This window comes from Cucurbita maxima, unplaced genomic scaffold, assembly GCF_002738345.1.
Source record: "Cucurbita maxima cultivar Rimu unplaced genomic scaffold, Cmax_1.0 Cma_Scf00001, whole genome shotgun sequence".
NCBI lineage: Eukaryota > Viridiplantae > Streptophyta > Magnoliopsida > Cucurbitales > Cucurbitaceae > Cucurbita > Cucurbita maxima.
In genome coordinates, this window is record NW_019272017.1 from 2258394 (window position 1) to 2272287 (window position 13894).

Consider the following 13894-nt stretch of genomic DNA (forward strand, 5'->3'; position numbering starts at 1 on the left):
ATTACAAATTATTATAACAAATTAGATAAAAAAAATACACAAAATTATAACTTAAAATACATAAAACTAAAATATATTTTAGGTTATAATTAATATATATATATATATATATATATAATTATACCGCGAAAATTTTGCCCTTAAACCTTATATTTATTCCAGAATGGCCCTTTAAATTAAAAAAAAAAAAATAGTTAAAGAAAAAGTTGAAAAGGTTAATAAAATAAAATTAATGTAACATAAAAATGAAAATACTATATAATATTATATATATTTATGACTTTGTATTAAAGAAAATTTATTATTCTTCATCGAACATTTTAATTGACTAAAAAAAATTATTTCGAATCAATTATTAAAAATAATTTCAGTGAAAATGATAACATGTTGGGTTTTAATTGGACAGAGTATGAGTGTAGTGTCATAATAACAATTTGATGAACACGTGTCAATTAGTGATTTCTTCTTTAATTAATATACAAGTTAATTATTAATTATATTAATAATCCATTACTTAAAAGAAAATTATTATGATTATGTCTATAGCTTATGTTGTTTTTAAAAATATTTATATGCATTTTTTAAGAAAATATATATTATATATTTACCATTGTAAACTGGTTGTTTTGCTCATTAAAATAAAATAAAAAATGCAATTTCATAATTTTAGTAAATAAGTGATAAAAAATATATTATTTCGCATAATTTATTATTTTTCTTGTTTAAATTATGGATGGAATGCATAATTTACATTTTTTAAGTTTTTTTTTATTATTTTTTTTTATTAAATGTAAAAAAAATAAAAAATAAGTCAGTTTGTATTACCTATTTCATCTCCATTTCTCAAACTCTTTCTTAAAGTTCTCCCACGAGTCAATGGTGCACAATTCATCCTCGATGTCTTGCACCTTCGTACGCCACCATAGTTTTGCGTCGTCTATGAGATATATCGAGGCTACGGTCACCTTCTTGTCGTCAGTACAAGTCATTGTGGCTTTGAAGTACTGTTCGACATCAAAGATAAAAACTCTCTATTTACTAAGATCAAGTCGAGACGGAGTCAAAAAGTGAGACGAGGATATAATAATTTAACTATATTATTATATCTTAGGGAGGTCGAAGAATTCTTCATAGAAGTTGAACTAACCATGGTTCATTTCAATCTTGAACCATGATGTTATAAGCTCGAATATCGTGGTCGTAATATGAATCTTTTAACTCTCTTGAAAAATATTAATAGCTTCTAAAGCTAGATATGGAAAAAACGTCGATAGAAAATTGTTTGAAATTTTTTATCTAATCAATTAAAATAGATGAAATATCTAAAACCGACATGCACGTATGTCAAACCAAATAAAGTTTTTAGGTTTATTTAGTTTTGATTACAAAGTCAAATGAGATTAATTAATTTTAACCTAAATATAAGAGAAGCCATGGGCATGGATCACCTACCTAAACCTAAATCTAGAAAGCAAGCATTGGTTTCTTCAACAACCATACACTAATTCTTCTTAATTAGCTCTTCAAATTAACATTAAAAAAAAAAAAAAAAAAAAATCACCCACTCCCACGCTCTTTCCTCGACACAAAGAAGAATAAATCTCGTGTGATTCTCGATCAAAATATTAGAAAGTCAAATTTTTATTTCTTACTAAAATATATATATATATATATTAGCACGTCCAAGTTGAACATATATATAAGGGATATGTGAGATCACACATTGTTGGAGAGGAGAACGAAACATTCCTTATAAGTGTGTGAAAATCTCTCTCCTAATAAATGAGTTTTAAAAATGGTGAGATCAGCAGTGATAGGTAATGGGCTTAAGTGAATGATATTTGTTAGTGGTGAGCTTAAGTTGTTACATATGGTATCATAGTTAGACATTGGGTGGTGTGCCTACAAGAACTTTGGGCTCCAAGGGGGTGGATTAAGAGATCTCATATTGGTTGAAGAGGAGAATGAAGTATTTCTTATAAGAATGTGGAAACCTATCCCTAGTAGACCCGTTTTAAAACCTTGAAAGAAAACCCAAAGAGAATATATATATGTTAGCAGTGAGCTTGAGCTATTAACTTGAGGGAAAGCCCAAAAAAGACAAAATCGGTTAGCAGTGAGCATGGGATGTTACAGGACAACAAGATAATTTCGGAGAGTGTCAAAGTTATTAGAGCCCAAGAAAGACAATATCTTCTAGCAGTGAACTTGGGATGTTACCGGATAATATCGGCTTGGATTTAGTGTATAATCAATAGATTTGTGAATCAAGACTCAATGGATTAAGCCCAAAAGTAACAAGATCCAAGCCCAACCCTTTAGGCCCATATATGAGCCCATATCAGTGTCAGTGTTAGCGATGTAATTCTTCGATTATCCCAAGGTAATTACCAAACTTTTATTAAAATATCTTCTCTCGACAATCTTTAAAATTTTATTTTAAAAAATCATAAAATAAATAAATTGTATATAATATATAGTATTGACAACTTGAATTAATTTAAAGTCCATGTAATTATATGATTATGTGTGGGGCATCATGGAAAAGTTTGGTCCACATTCCTTTTATTCTCCATGTAATCCAAAGTTTGGTGGGAAGCTTAGCTGTCACATTACATTATATGAAAAGGAATAACATTTGATAAAGTGATGCTTATTTTTAAAATTTGTACCCAATTTCTCCGTTATTTACACATTTTCTCTTATTTGTAGTCATATTACAAAATTGCCCCATCTAAAAAAATTAATCCAAATAACAATCTTTTTTTATATAATGACAATAAATGTTTTATGAGCAGATTAAATAAATTATAATTATTTAAATTTTTAATGGTGAATTACAAATTTAGCCCTTACTTTATTAAAAGTTGAGGTGGATTTAATGGTTGGACCGGGTCCACTTTCCCAATACCAAATTCGTTATGGTCTTCTAAATAAAGTAGACAAAAAGAAAGAGGCTCGCACGTGCGAACCACCACGTGCTGCCTGGGTTCCCGGAAACTTCTGGGCTTTATCTGAATTTGTCTAGAAGTAACCCAATTTGGAATATCATTCAAATTCTTTCCTTTTTATTTATTTTGGTAAAATTCAATTCTCATTCCTAAAATTTCTAACTAAATTTAAATTTAATTGTTATTTGATTTTTTTATTACTTTTTAAATTGATTTTTATAGTCGATGATAAATTAAAATTTTAATTCAAGAAGTTGAGATAAAAAAATACAATAAATATCAAATTTAAAAATTAAATAGAGCTAAATTTAAATTTAATCATATTTTCCTTCTTATTTTTATTTTTTTCGTTATATTTTCGCATTAATATTATATTTAATAGGACGATCAAAAAATAAAAGTCAAAATTTGAATTTAAAATTAGAAAGAATAATGATTTAATATTCCTCAATTATTCTCTATTTTATATATAAAATTGTTTCTCTCTCTTTCCTTTTATTATTTTTGGAGTCGATTTAAGTGAATTGTCGTAATCAAATTGATGAGTCCTTTATGAATTAATTAATATTATTATATACGGTTAAATATAGTAAATGTATATTTTAATCCGAAAATTTTGGCGTCTATAATATTTTTAAATTTATTTTATTTTTTTAAGTTAAAGTATTGAATTTGAGAGGATGACATCACTAAAATTAATTTATATTTGACATTTGACCTCTAAATTAAATTTATTAGATTTTGTACATAAAATATTATATTTAAATAAACTTTTCTTTTGTTAGTTACAAGTAATTTTGCATTTAGGAGTAATTTTGGAGTGCCTTGATCATGGAAGAATGAGGTGAAATATGGTGTAGAGAGATTCAAGGGTATTAATGTAATTTTTGGAATTCAACGATAATTTTGGAATTGAGATACTAATTTTTTAATATTAATTTAATTAAAATTAAAATTTGAAATGGGAGTAATTTTTAGGGATGTTCATATAACTTATCGAGAACCTAATCAACTTGGGTTACCTTGTAACGGGCATAGCCCATTGCTAACCGATATTATCCTCTTTGGACTCTCCATTTTGGGGTTTCTCTCAAGATTTTTAAAACGGGTTTTAAGAGAAGTTTCCACACTCTTATAAAGAATGTTTAGTTCTCTTCTCGACTGATGTGAGATCTTATATACCCAATCCAAACTAGTCGTGTACAGTTAATTTTTTTTTTCAATTTGGATTCGACTGAATTTTTAGAAAATCGGGTCAATTTCATCGATTTGAAAAAGAGGGTTAGTAGTCCAACTTAGTCATATCCTATTTTTTAAATTAGTATAAAAATTAAGAATATTTGACGTTTGATTTTTTCGGTTAAATATAATAATATTAGGAAGAGCAAAAAGAAAAAATAAATAAAAAAGGCGAGAAAATAATAATTGGTCAAAACGACAGAGTTGAAGACTCGAAGTCTAGCGAGGAGATTCTTCATCCATGTACGCGTTCCACACGCGGCTCTTTACCTTACTTTCCATTTAAAACTCCCACAAGAAAAACTAATTTTTTAATAAAAAAATTCCTTAATGTTGAAGGAAAAGATCCACACCGTCAATTGTCACCATCCTCAACCTCCAATGTCATTACGTGTCAAAATCATAGACCCCTTTGTCAACTCCTTAATTAATTAAAAAATTAAGTTGAGTTGAGAAGACTGATTAGAGATAAGCCTCCCCGGATTCGCAGCGAACAAACAAAACCCTTTCTCTCGGTAATCTCAACTCTACTTTCTTGATTGTATATATAAATCCGACCAACGCTATCTTCTCATTTAACTCTTTCTCCTTTATTCGTTTCTCATTCTGTGAATCCGGCCGCTTTTGTTATTGTCGTCGTCGTCGTCCGGCGGAGAAGGGTACTGTCTGGTTTCGTTGTGTTCGTCGGGGGATTCATCGTCTGTGGTTGATTTCAAGAGGAAGAAGGGATGAGTTATTATAATCAAGGTCAGCCTCCGGTTGGAGTGCCTCCGCCTCAAGGTATTTCGTCGTTTCTATTGTTTTTTTTTTGGTGTTCTGGTGGTTTGGAGTTTTGGAGTTGAAACAAGGGGGTTTGTGGTGTGCGATTGTAGATCTGGATGTTCTTTTGTGTTGATTTAGGGTTTTGGTGGTGGTTTTTCAGGTTATCCGCCAGAAGGTTATCCAAAGGATGCTTATCCGCCACAGGGATATCCTCCTCCCGGATCTTATCCGCCGCAGGGATACCCTCCGCCTTACGCTCCTCAGTACGCGCAACCTCCTCCTCAACAACAGCAGAACAGCGGCCCTGGTTGCATGGAAGGCTGGTAAATCCCTCTCTCTCTCTCTCTCTCTTTGATTTCTCTATCTTTTTGTTCATGGCGGCTGAACTCGGATCTGATCTGAATCGGATTCCGATGATTTGGTATCGGAAACTGAGTTTCATCGGTAAAGAGTTTAGCCTCCTCTCATCGGAGACGTTTTTCTTGGAATTATCGCCAGTTGAAATCCCCAAATTAACCCCCAATTAGCCTCCCAAGTAAAGTCATTCAAACTTTTCAAATCTCATCGTTCACCTTCTTAAATCCATTAACATTTTCCATTGAGCTTTCATTGATTACAAAAATGCTCAAACTACGCTAGACATTTGGTACAATTGAATCCTTCATATTAGATTGTTATAACTAATTTTGTGTCTAATATGAACTCTGCAGTTTAGCTGCGCTGTGCTGTTGCTGCCTGCTTGACGCCTGCTTCTAAACAGAATCATCCATTTACTATTATATTATGCTGTGCTTCCAAGTCTTAAGAAGATCGATCTCTCAGTAAGCTTTTCTCTGAATGCAAAGAAAAAAAAAATGGAAAAACAATCGAGTTGATGATTTAATTACTTGCGTTTTATTATAATATTCTAGTTTAGTGCTTGTTCTTCGTTTCCTTCTCTTCAACTCTCTACATTTTTCATAATAAATAATACCATCTCTCCCCGATTCTCTGTTCTCTCTCTCTCTCTCTCTCACGGTTTCCTATGATTGATGGGTTTCTTTTTGGATCATCTGTGTTCTTCAGATATGATTCCAAATTTTACAGTTCATGATATTGGACTAACTCCATTGATATACCTTGTTATGTTGGTGAAGTTTTTGGGTTTTCATGTGAATCGCATCATTTCGATTGGACTACACCCTTGAAAAATTAGACCTTCAAACCAGATTGCCTTTTAGAGATGTGGTGGCCAGCGAAGCAGGAGAATATATGGTGAGTAGCGCAATGGGTGCCCCTGCCCCGTCCTTGTCCCGCCCACCCACGGCATGTTGGTGTCGCATGCGGGCGCCATCGCATCATAACACCACGATTCTTCATGATGCCTTCAATGCCCCCAACGTTTTAAATGATTATAGTTGATGGCCCCGATATTTTTAGAAAAATTGCTAATAATTCATAACAAAAAAATATGGGAGTTGACAAATAAACGTTGTACCATTTTTAAAACAAAAAGTTTAATTACCTTATAAATTTAGCTTCCAAATTTTGAAAATTTGAAATTTGTGGTGGTTTAATTTTTGAATTTTGGTATGTATATCCCCTTAATTTTGAATTAGATTTTTATTTAGATAGTTATATGCAGTGTAAATGTAAATGGTTGCATTTTTGCTTGCATTATATAGCATAAATTTCAATCCTTCAAAACTCTATTTTGACATCTATCTGCCTCCGTTTTCTAAAATTTCTTTTTGTATTGGAGCCAGAGGCTCGAACATACATTGCTTGGCTGTAAGCGACCCCTGTTTTCTAAAACTTTCTTTTTATATTGGGGTCAGAGGCTCGAGCATACATTGCTTGACTATAGGCGATCCCGTTTTCTAAAACTTTCTTTTTGTATTGGGCCAAAGGCTTGAGCATACATTGTTTGGCGGTAGGCGACGCAAGAATGAATTGGCGTAATTCACTTGTTGCAATATGATCAAATTTTTAACGTTTTAGATATTGCTGTAAAAGAAAAAAAAAAATCTATCAAAATTAAATATACAAATTTATTATTAAATAATTTTGACCTTTAGTTTTTAATTACCATTAATTTTTAAAATCATATAATAAAATAAAATTTTAAGTATGGTTATAAATTGAAAGTAAATAAATTAAATTGTTATAATTTTAGTAGGATGAAAATTGATATATTTTTTTTAACTCTTTTTGTAAAGAAAATAATTAAACACATAATTTAAACAAAAAATTAATACAAATAGGGTTTTGAAAAACAAAATTAGGATTGCGTCTGGAAGCTGAATCTGCGCATGATAAAAGTGGTTTTCCCGGAAAAATTACAGGGAGGCTCAGGAAAATATATAAATATATGAATCGAGACGAGCAATTGAGAGAATTTGAGTGGGTGAATTTTACGGCCATTGCTGCAAATTTCAACTGAACTTTGAATGTTCCGTGCTCGGAAAACCTAACTGAGGTATTCGTCTGTCTCCTTGGAGTTTGAAAGTGTTTGCTCTGATTTGATCGTTTTCGCAATCGGAGCAAGCATGTGGAAATTGATGCAAAATGGTTATTTAAATTCGAATGACCTTACTTTGGAGAATAGGGTTTTGGCCTTGCTTCTGATCGAATTTGATTTGATTGTTGAAGACGAAAGGAAAAACGTTGAAAATCGATAAATTGTTTGAAAGTTGAAACACAGGATTTCGGTTCCGGCCGGATTGGATTATCCGGACTTTGATTGAACGGTCTTTGTTTTTGCGATTCGCGACCAATTAGGAGATTTGACGATTCAATGGCGTGGTCCTTCCGTTTGAGCCGATGTTTCTTCTTTTTATATGTGGTATTGATCCTATGAATTCTAGGACATACTCTACTTCCGGCTGATTGGCTTAAACACTGGTAGACTTCTTATCACGTTAGTAGTTCTCTCATTTTTTTTTTGTCTTTTTAGTGCAACAACTTGCGGAGCTGGAGATATGAACCTTTGTCCGTCTGGGTGGAGGTTGCAATGTCTCAGTCAGTTTAGGTTGATTTTTTTTTTCAATCTTTTGAATATATATTTTTGAGATTGTGGCCAGGTTTTGGATGTTTTTCTTTTCAAGTTTTTGTTATCCTCAACTTTGATGCGAAGTAATTAGTTAATCTTCACATTTGACCTTGGATGAAAGCTTAGACTCTCTTCATGTGTTCTCTTTGGATGTTTTGGATATGAAAACAAATCTGTTCCTTTTTGTTTCTAAATAATTATTTTCTGATGTGAAAAAATGTAGTTGGCCCTTGGTGTGAGCCTTCTTTCTGCTGCTTTTGATGGGTGCTCCGAAACAGAAATGGACTAACCAAGAAGAAACAGCCCTGAAGGCTGGAGTTGTTAAACATGGAGCTGGAAAGTGGCAAACAATACTTAAGGATCCTGAATTCAGTGATGTACTGTATCTTCGTTCAAATGTTGATCTCAAGGTAAATAATGGTGTTTTAGTAGTCTAGAGCATATTATTCCGCAACTCTTTATGTTAAGTTCTAGTTTTTCTTAGAATCTGTTGAAAGAGAAATTGTTTTGCGCGTAAATTTAACTGATAGATAGATTAATACGTGCGTCAATAATGAAAAAGGATAAGTGGATAAACACGAGCGTCATGGCTAATGGCTGGGGATCCCGAGAGAAGGCGAGGTTGGCACTTAAGAGATCGCATGCTCCTAAAAAAGATGAGAGTACTGTGGCTCAAGGTATTGCTGTCCAAAGCGAAGATGAATTTCCGGAAGCTAAGACTGTTTCCCTTTCCTTGGACATCAAGCAGATAGCTGGTCCAAAGCTATCAAATGTAAGGTTGGTCAAATTCTTCATTGTTTTTCTGTCGCGTTTATTTGAGTTCTTATTTCTGTGGACAAGTGCTTTGTAACTTATCATTTGATTATTCTTGAACATTTTGAATTTTGTTTTCCCACAACTTAGTAGATATACTTTTATTGAGTTCAACAATGTCGAAGTTGAAATTTGAATTTGTAACGGCCCAAGCCCACTGCTAGCAGATATTGTCTTTTTTGGGATTTCCCTTTCAGGCTTCCCCTCAAGGCTTTAAAATGCGTCTGCTAGGGAAAGGTTTCCACACCCTTATAAAGGGTGTTTCGTTCTCCTCCCCAACCAATGTGGGATATCACAATCCACCCCCCTTCAGGGACCAGCATCCTCGCTGGCTCTCGTTCCTTTCTTCAATCAATGTGGGATCCTTACCAAATCCACTCCCTCGTCCTTATTGACACACCGCCTCGTGTCTACACCCTTCGGGGAACAACCTCCTCGCTGGCACATCGCCCGGTGTCTGACTCTGATACCATTTGTAACGGCCCAAACCCACCGTTAGCAGATTGGACTTTCCCTTTCGTCTTCCCCTCAAGGCTTTAAAACACGTTTGCTAGGGAAAGGTTTCCACGCCCTTATAAAGGGTGTTTCGTTTTCCTCCCCAACCAATGCGGGATATCACAAAATTTTTTATCTTTAGGACAATTGTAGAATGTCTTAATTTGTTGAGTCATGCTAGGGATAGTAGCTATTACAATTATGATTTTGGTATTATGTATTATGAATAGCGGGATTGGTTTTTTTTTTTTAATATTCTATTGAATGATCCAATCTTAAGCCATGGACTCCGTCGTATTACTTGGAACTTGGGAGTTAAGAACATCTGATGAGCATTATTTATTTCAAGAATCAAAAGGGCTATGCCTGCTAACTCGAAGAAGAAATCTTATCTTCCTAGTCTAAATAAATGTATCTTATGCCCTCTTTTGAACAGAAAAGAAGAGGAAGATGAAGAAGAAGAAGAAGAAGAAGAAGAAGAAGAAAAAGAAGTAGAAAGAACAGAAAGAGATGCAATGTAGATTGTCATAGGTGGGATATCTGAAACATGCATTGATGTGATACACATTTGGTAGAAGAAAGGCGTTTAACTTGTTTTTCATTTTACAGGTTAGACAATCTTATAATTGAGGCAATTTCTACCTTGAGAGAACGTAGTGGCTCTATTAAGAATAGCATATATAGAGGTAGTTTTTCTTCAATTTCTTATCAATTCAAGGAGAAAATCAAAGGCAAATGTTCATTTATGCTAGCATCCCAAACTTTCAGAAATAAAATTATACCCCCAATTTAGGAATTAGTCAAACCTCTCCATGGCTTAACCATTACAGAACATTGAAAAAGAAGTTAAAAACCAGTGGGATCGATAATTAAATGGATGATATTAGCGTTGAAGCACGTAAAGCTTTTGTGGCGAAGAAATACTAACACACACTTCCTATACCCGAGTTTCGTGAGTTTGCCACGAATACAAGTGTTCTGTTATTCACCAAAGGTGAAGCAGAAACAGAAAGACTAGCCATGCTCTGTTTAGTTAATCTTCACAATTAACTCATCATCCTCAGTAGAAGTTTGTTTGTTTGGTTGTTTTTTAAATTGCTGCTATTGATGAGTTCCTTTATTTATTTATTTTTTTTTTCCCCTTGCATCAATAGGATCAGTACTGGGCTCCTCCAGACTTCAAGCGGTTGTTATCATCGAAATTGAAGTTCTTAACAGCTAGTGGTAAACTGGTTAAGGTAAGCTAATCTGACATTTCATTGTTGATTTCTTTCTTTAAAAAAAAAGAACTCTGAAGTTATTCTGATTTGAGCTCTTTGTTCTTAATTTTTGGTTTCTTATTGTGGAATGCTTTAGTTTCTGTACTGTACTCCTATATTATGTGATGATATATATCAACTTCCTTTGGTGGAGTTGTGAGGCTGGTTGGAATTTTAGTTATCCTTTTGGACTATTTCGCCCAAGACGAGGACGAATTTTACATTAAGTTTAATGAGTGATAGAGCTGGACATGTAGAAGATCTCAATGCTTTGATTTGTTTTGTTGTCGGTAATTGTGAGGTTTTTATTTGTAACTGCGTTAGTATGGTAATTTTTATTCAAATCCCACAAGTGACTAAGCGTGAGACACGCCATAACATAAGGGGCGAATCGACTACAACTCATCTACAAATAAATCTTCTTTTTTCGGTCTATTTGCATCAGGCTTTTACTGTACTAGTAAGAAAGAAGGTGTTCTCAAAAGGGAACGAAATCCATATAAGATCCTGTGTGCCGGCTTAGTAGCGCGTAAACAGAATATGTAGCCTAAGCGGAACTCAATATTCAACCAACCTGTGATTGATTCCTTTATTCTTTCAACTTACTATCAATCAACCATGTCTTAAGTTCTCGTTGCAGGAGAACTTGGAACGTGCCATCTGAATGCGCATACAAATAGGGTCACTAATCGCCTACTACTAAGTTAGGTAAAGACAGAGAGTGTATTCTAGATTATACCAATCGGGTAGGCTGGACTGGAGTTCTGAAAAATCTCTTGTTTTATGGCTGTATTCTCGAGAGCATGCATCTTAATTTTCATTGTAGAAACACTTGAGGGGATGACAAATTTTGTTCGACTTTAATCTTCCACATTTTTTGTTATAAATATTGTTGTGAATCTTTGTACTTTCTTTCATATGCTAGATTTCATGGGTACCTAGCATGATTGCTTCTTAGTTGAGTTTCTTTTTGTCCAGGTTTAACGGAGATACAGGCTTGCTCCGACGGTGTCTTCTTGCGAGAGAAGGGGCTCTATGTTATTGTTGGACGACCAGCATAGAGCCTCTATGAGAAATAACAGAGATGAAATGTGTACACTGGCAAAAGCTCAAATGGATCTCAAATTGGCGAAGATGAGGACCATGACATCACAAGAGGCAGCTGCTGTTGCTGCTCGAGCAGTTGCAGAAGCCGAAGCAGCAATAGCAGAGGCCGAAGAGGCTGCAAGGGAAACCGAGGCAGCTGAAGCAGATGCTGCAGCAGCACAATCATTTGCAGAAGCTGCAATGAAGACACTGAAAGGAAGAAATCTTCCGAAGATGGTAAAACTGCATAATACGTACTGTTGAAAACTTGAAAATGCATTAATATCTATTTCTTCGTTTCTTAATTTCATGAGTCAAATAATTTTGATCCTTTTCTAATATGATTATACAAGAGGGATGTGACAATTTATAGAATCCACATTATTATCTTTACCATTGAGTTGACTACTTGAAGGGACCATAGTGTAAAATACGGGAAGTAATTCAAGGAACGAAACAACTACGTCGAGTTTTGAATACTAAAAACGAATAATTTTAAATTTGTTAAAACAAAAAGATGATTTTTATGACTGTTTCGAGTTTAACGAACATCTCAGAACTCTATTCTTATATGCTTCTCCTTTTGGTACATCTTAGCAGATGGTTCGAGTTGATGGAAAGCAAGACCTGATTTGGAGGAGTTATGGCGCTGTTCTTAATTTGATCGGACATGTTCTGCATTTGCTATCAGTAGAGCATTATAAGCAACTCCTCGCCCATCATTTTCAACCACTTTTTGGGCAACTCGAGCAACAGGGTCAGACTTGGATATCTAAACAAGGGAAGTTGCCATGGGCTTAGTTAGTTGCATGTAAAAAATGTATATTTCTTGTAGTATAGCAAATCTGTGGGCTTCATCTAATGCTCTTTCTGGTGTTGATCAATTATTACCATTGTTTATTTTGATAGGCTAAGCTTGTCCTCCAACTTTGAAGTTGAAATTAGTGTAAACAAGCTTTTTTTTTATACAATTATTTGTTATTCAACAATAATGACTGGCTGCCAGGCAATGAAATAAACGCTATTCTAAAGTTGCGCAACCAACAACATTTAAGTCAAGAATAAATTTTAACTTTTAAGCATATTAAAACAAACAGGGCATTTGGTCTAGTGGTATGATTCTCGCTTTGGGTGCGAGAGGTCCCGAGTTCGATTCTCGGAATGCCCCATCCATGCTTTTACATCATTTCCATTGATGAACTTTCCAGCTCCTTTCTTTTATTCCTGAGATCTGTTGTTGATGTGCATACAACACAAGACTAGATCTGTAATTTATTAAGTCAAACTAAAACTTTGTCTTTAAAAAAGTAATGACTAAAAAACTAAAATTCTGTATTCATTAACTTCTCTTTCGTAATTTTCATTTCAACCAGAAACCAAGATAATTGTACCACAAATCCAAAATCAAGAAGGTATCACCTCAATTACAATAAAGAATTAAAATGAATTATGTATATTCAAGAAGAACATTTGGCGTAGTGATATTCCTTTGAGGTCTCAAGTTTGATTCTAAAATAAAAGCAAACAACCTAAATAAAAGAATGGGAGTATATATGGATACCGAATATGAAGTATGAATGCTTGAGCACCTAAATGCAGCAACCAAGATCCCCACTAGCAAATTCTTCTATATTCTGTCCTCATGTAATGTAAACATTATAACTTGAACAAGAAAATTTGATCATGAGTTCCGAAAAGACGAGAGGATGAGTCATTAATCAAGGAAAGTACCTAAGTATCCTACTATCTTATTTCATCAATCATTTAAAGGACATTTGACCATCATTCTACCCATAAGCTTACCAACCACCACTGAAAAAGCAGCTCTATCAACTACAAATTTTTAATTTTTACTATAGATTCAACATCAAGTTCATTACAATAAAAATTATTTAAATGAATTCTATTCATCATAACAATGTATTTAATTTAATTGTGTGATTCTCGCTTTGGATTTGTGAGGTTCCTAGTTTGATGCTTGGAATGCCCCAAATAATTTTTACTATTTTAAACAGTGAACTTCCAAATTCCATTCAATTGTTCATAAGATCTTCCTACTTTATTGGTATTCCTCAATAATGACTGTCTACTAGACAATGAGATAAACACTACAACTATTATTCTACCTCTTAACTTGCTAACCATTATTGAAAATGTAAATTCACCGACTACACATTAATCAAAGAGGGCATTTGGTCTAGTGGTATGATTCTCGCTTTGGGTGCGAGGGGTCCCGAGTTCGATTCTCGGAATGCCCC

At 33.7% G+C, this 13894-nt stretch overlaps 1 protein-coding gene, 2 non-coding genes and 1 pseudogene across 3 annotated transcripts; all 4 read left to right on the forward strand.

Annotated features, from left to right (window-relative positions):
• Nucleotides 1–4631: 4631 nt before the first annotated feature.
• Nucleotides 4632–5947, forward strand: LOC111485962 (cysteine-rich and transmembrane domain-containing protein WIH2-like). The gene is made up of 3 exons (XM_023132943.1): nt 4632–4970; nt 5113–5275; nt 5663–5947. The coding sequence occupies exons 1-3, from the start codon at nt 4919–4921 to the stop codon at nt 5706–5708; spliced, it is 261 nt and encodes an 86-aa protein (XP_022988711.1). The 5' UTR covers nt 4632–4918; the 3' UTR covers nt 5709–5947.
• A 1275-nt stretch (nt 5948–7222) lies between these two features.
• On the forward strand, nt 7223–12641 carry LOC111482858 (annotated as a pseudogene).
• Nucleotides 12642–12732: 91 nt separating this feature from the next.
• Nucleotides 12733–12804, forward strand: TRNAP-UGG. The gene has a single exon. It is a non-coding gene; the product is annotated as a tRNA-Pro (tRNA).
• A 1018-nt stretch (nt 12805–13822) lies between these two features.
• On the forward strand, nt 13823–13894 carry TRNAP-UGG. The gene has a single exon. It is a non-coding gene; the product is annotated as a tRNA-Pro (tRNA).

Bases quoted from the DNA above. Each gene is read 5' to 3' on its own strand.
- LOC111485962 (XM_023132943.1), top strand. From the start codon at position 4,919: ATGAGTTATTATAATCAAGGTCAGCCTCCGGTTGGAGTGCCTCCGCCT. The intron at 4,971-5,112 runs GTATTTCGTCGT...GTGGTTTTTCAG, and splicing joins TGGAGTGCCTCCGCCTCAAG to GTTATCCGCCAGAAGGTTAT. The intron at 5,276-5,662 runs GTAAATCCCTCT...TGAACTCTGCAG, and splicing joins CCTGGTTGCATGGAAGGCTG to TTTAGCTGCGCTGTGCTGTT.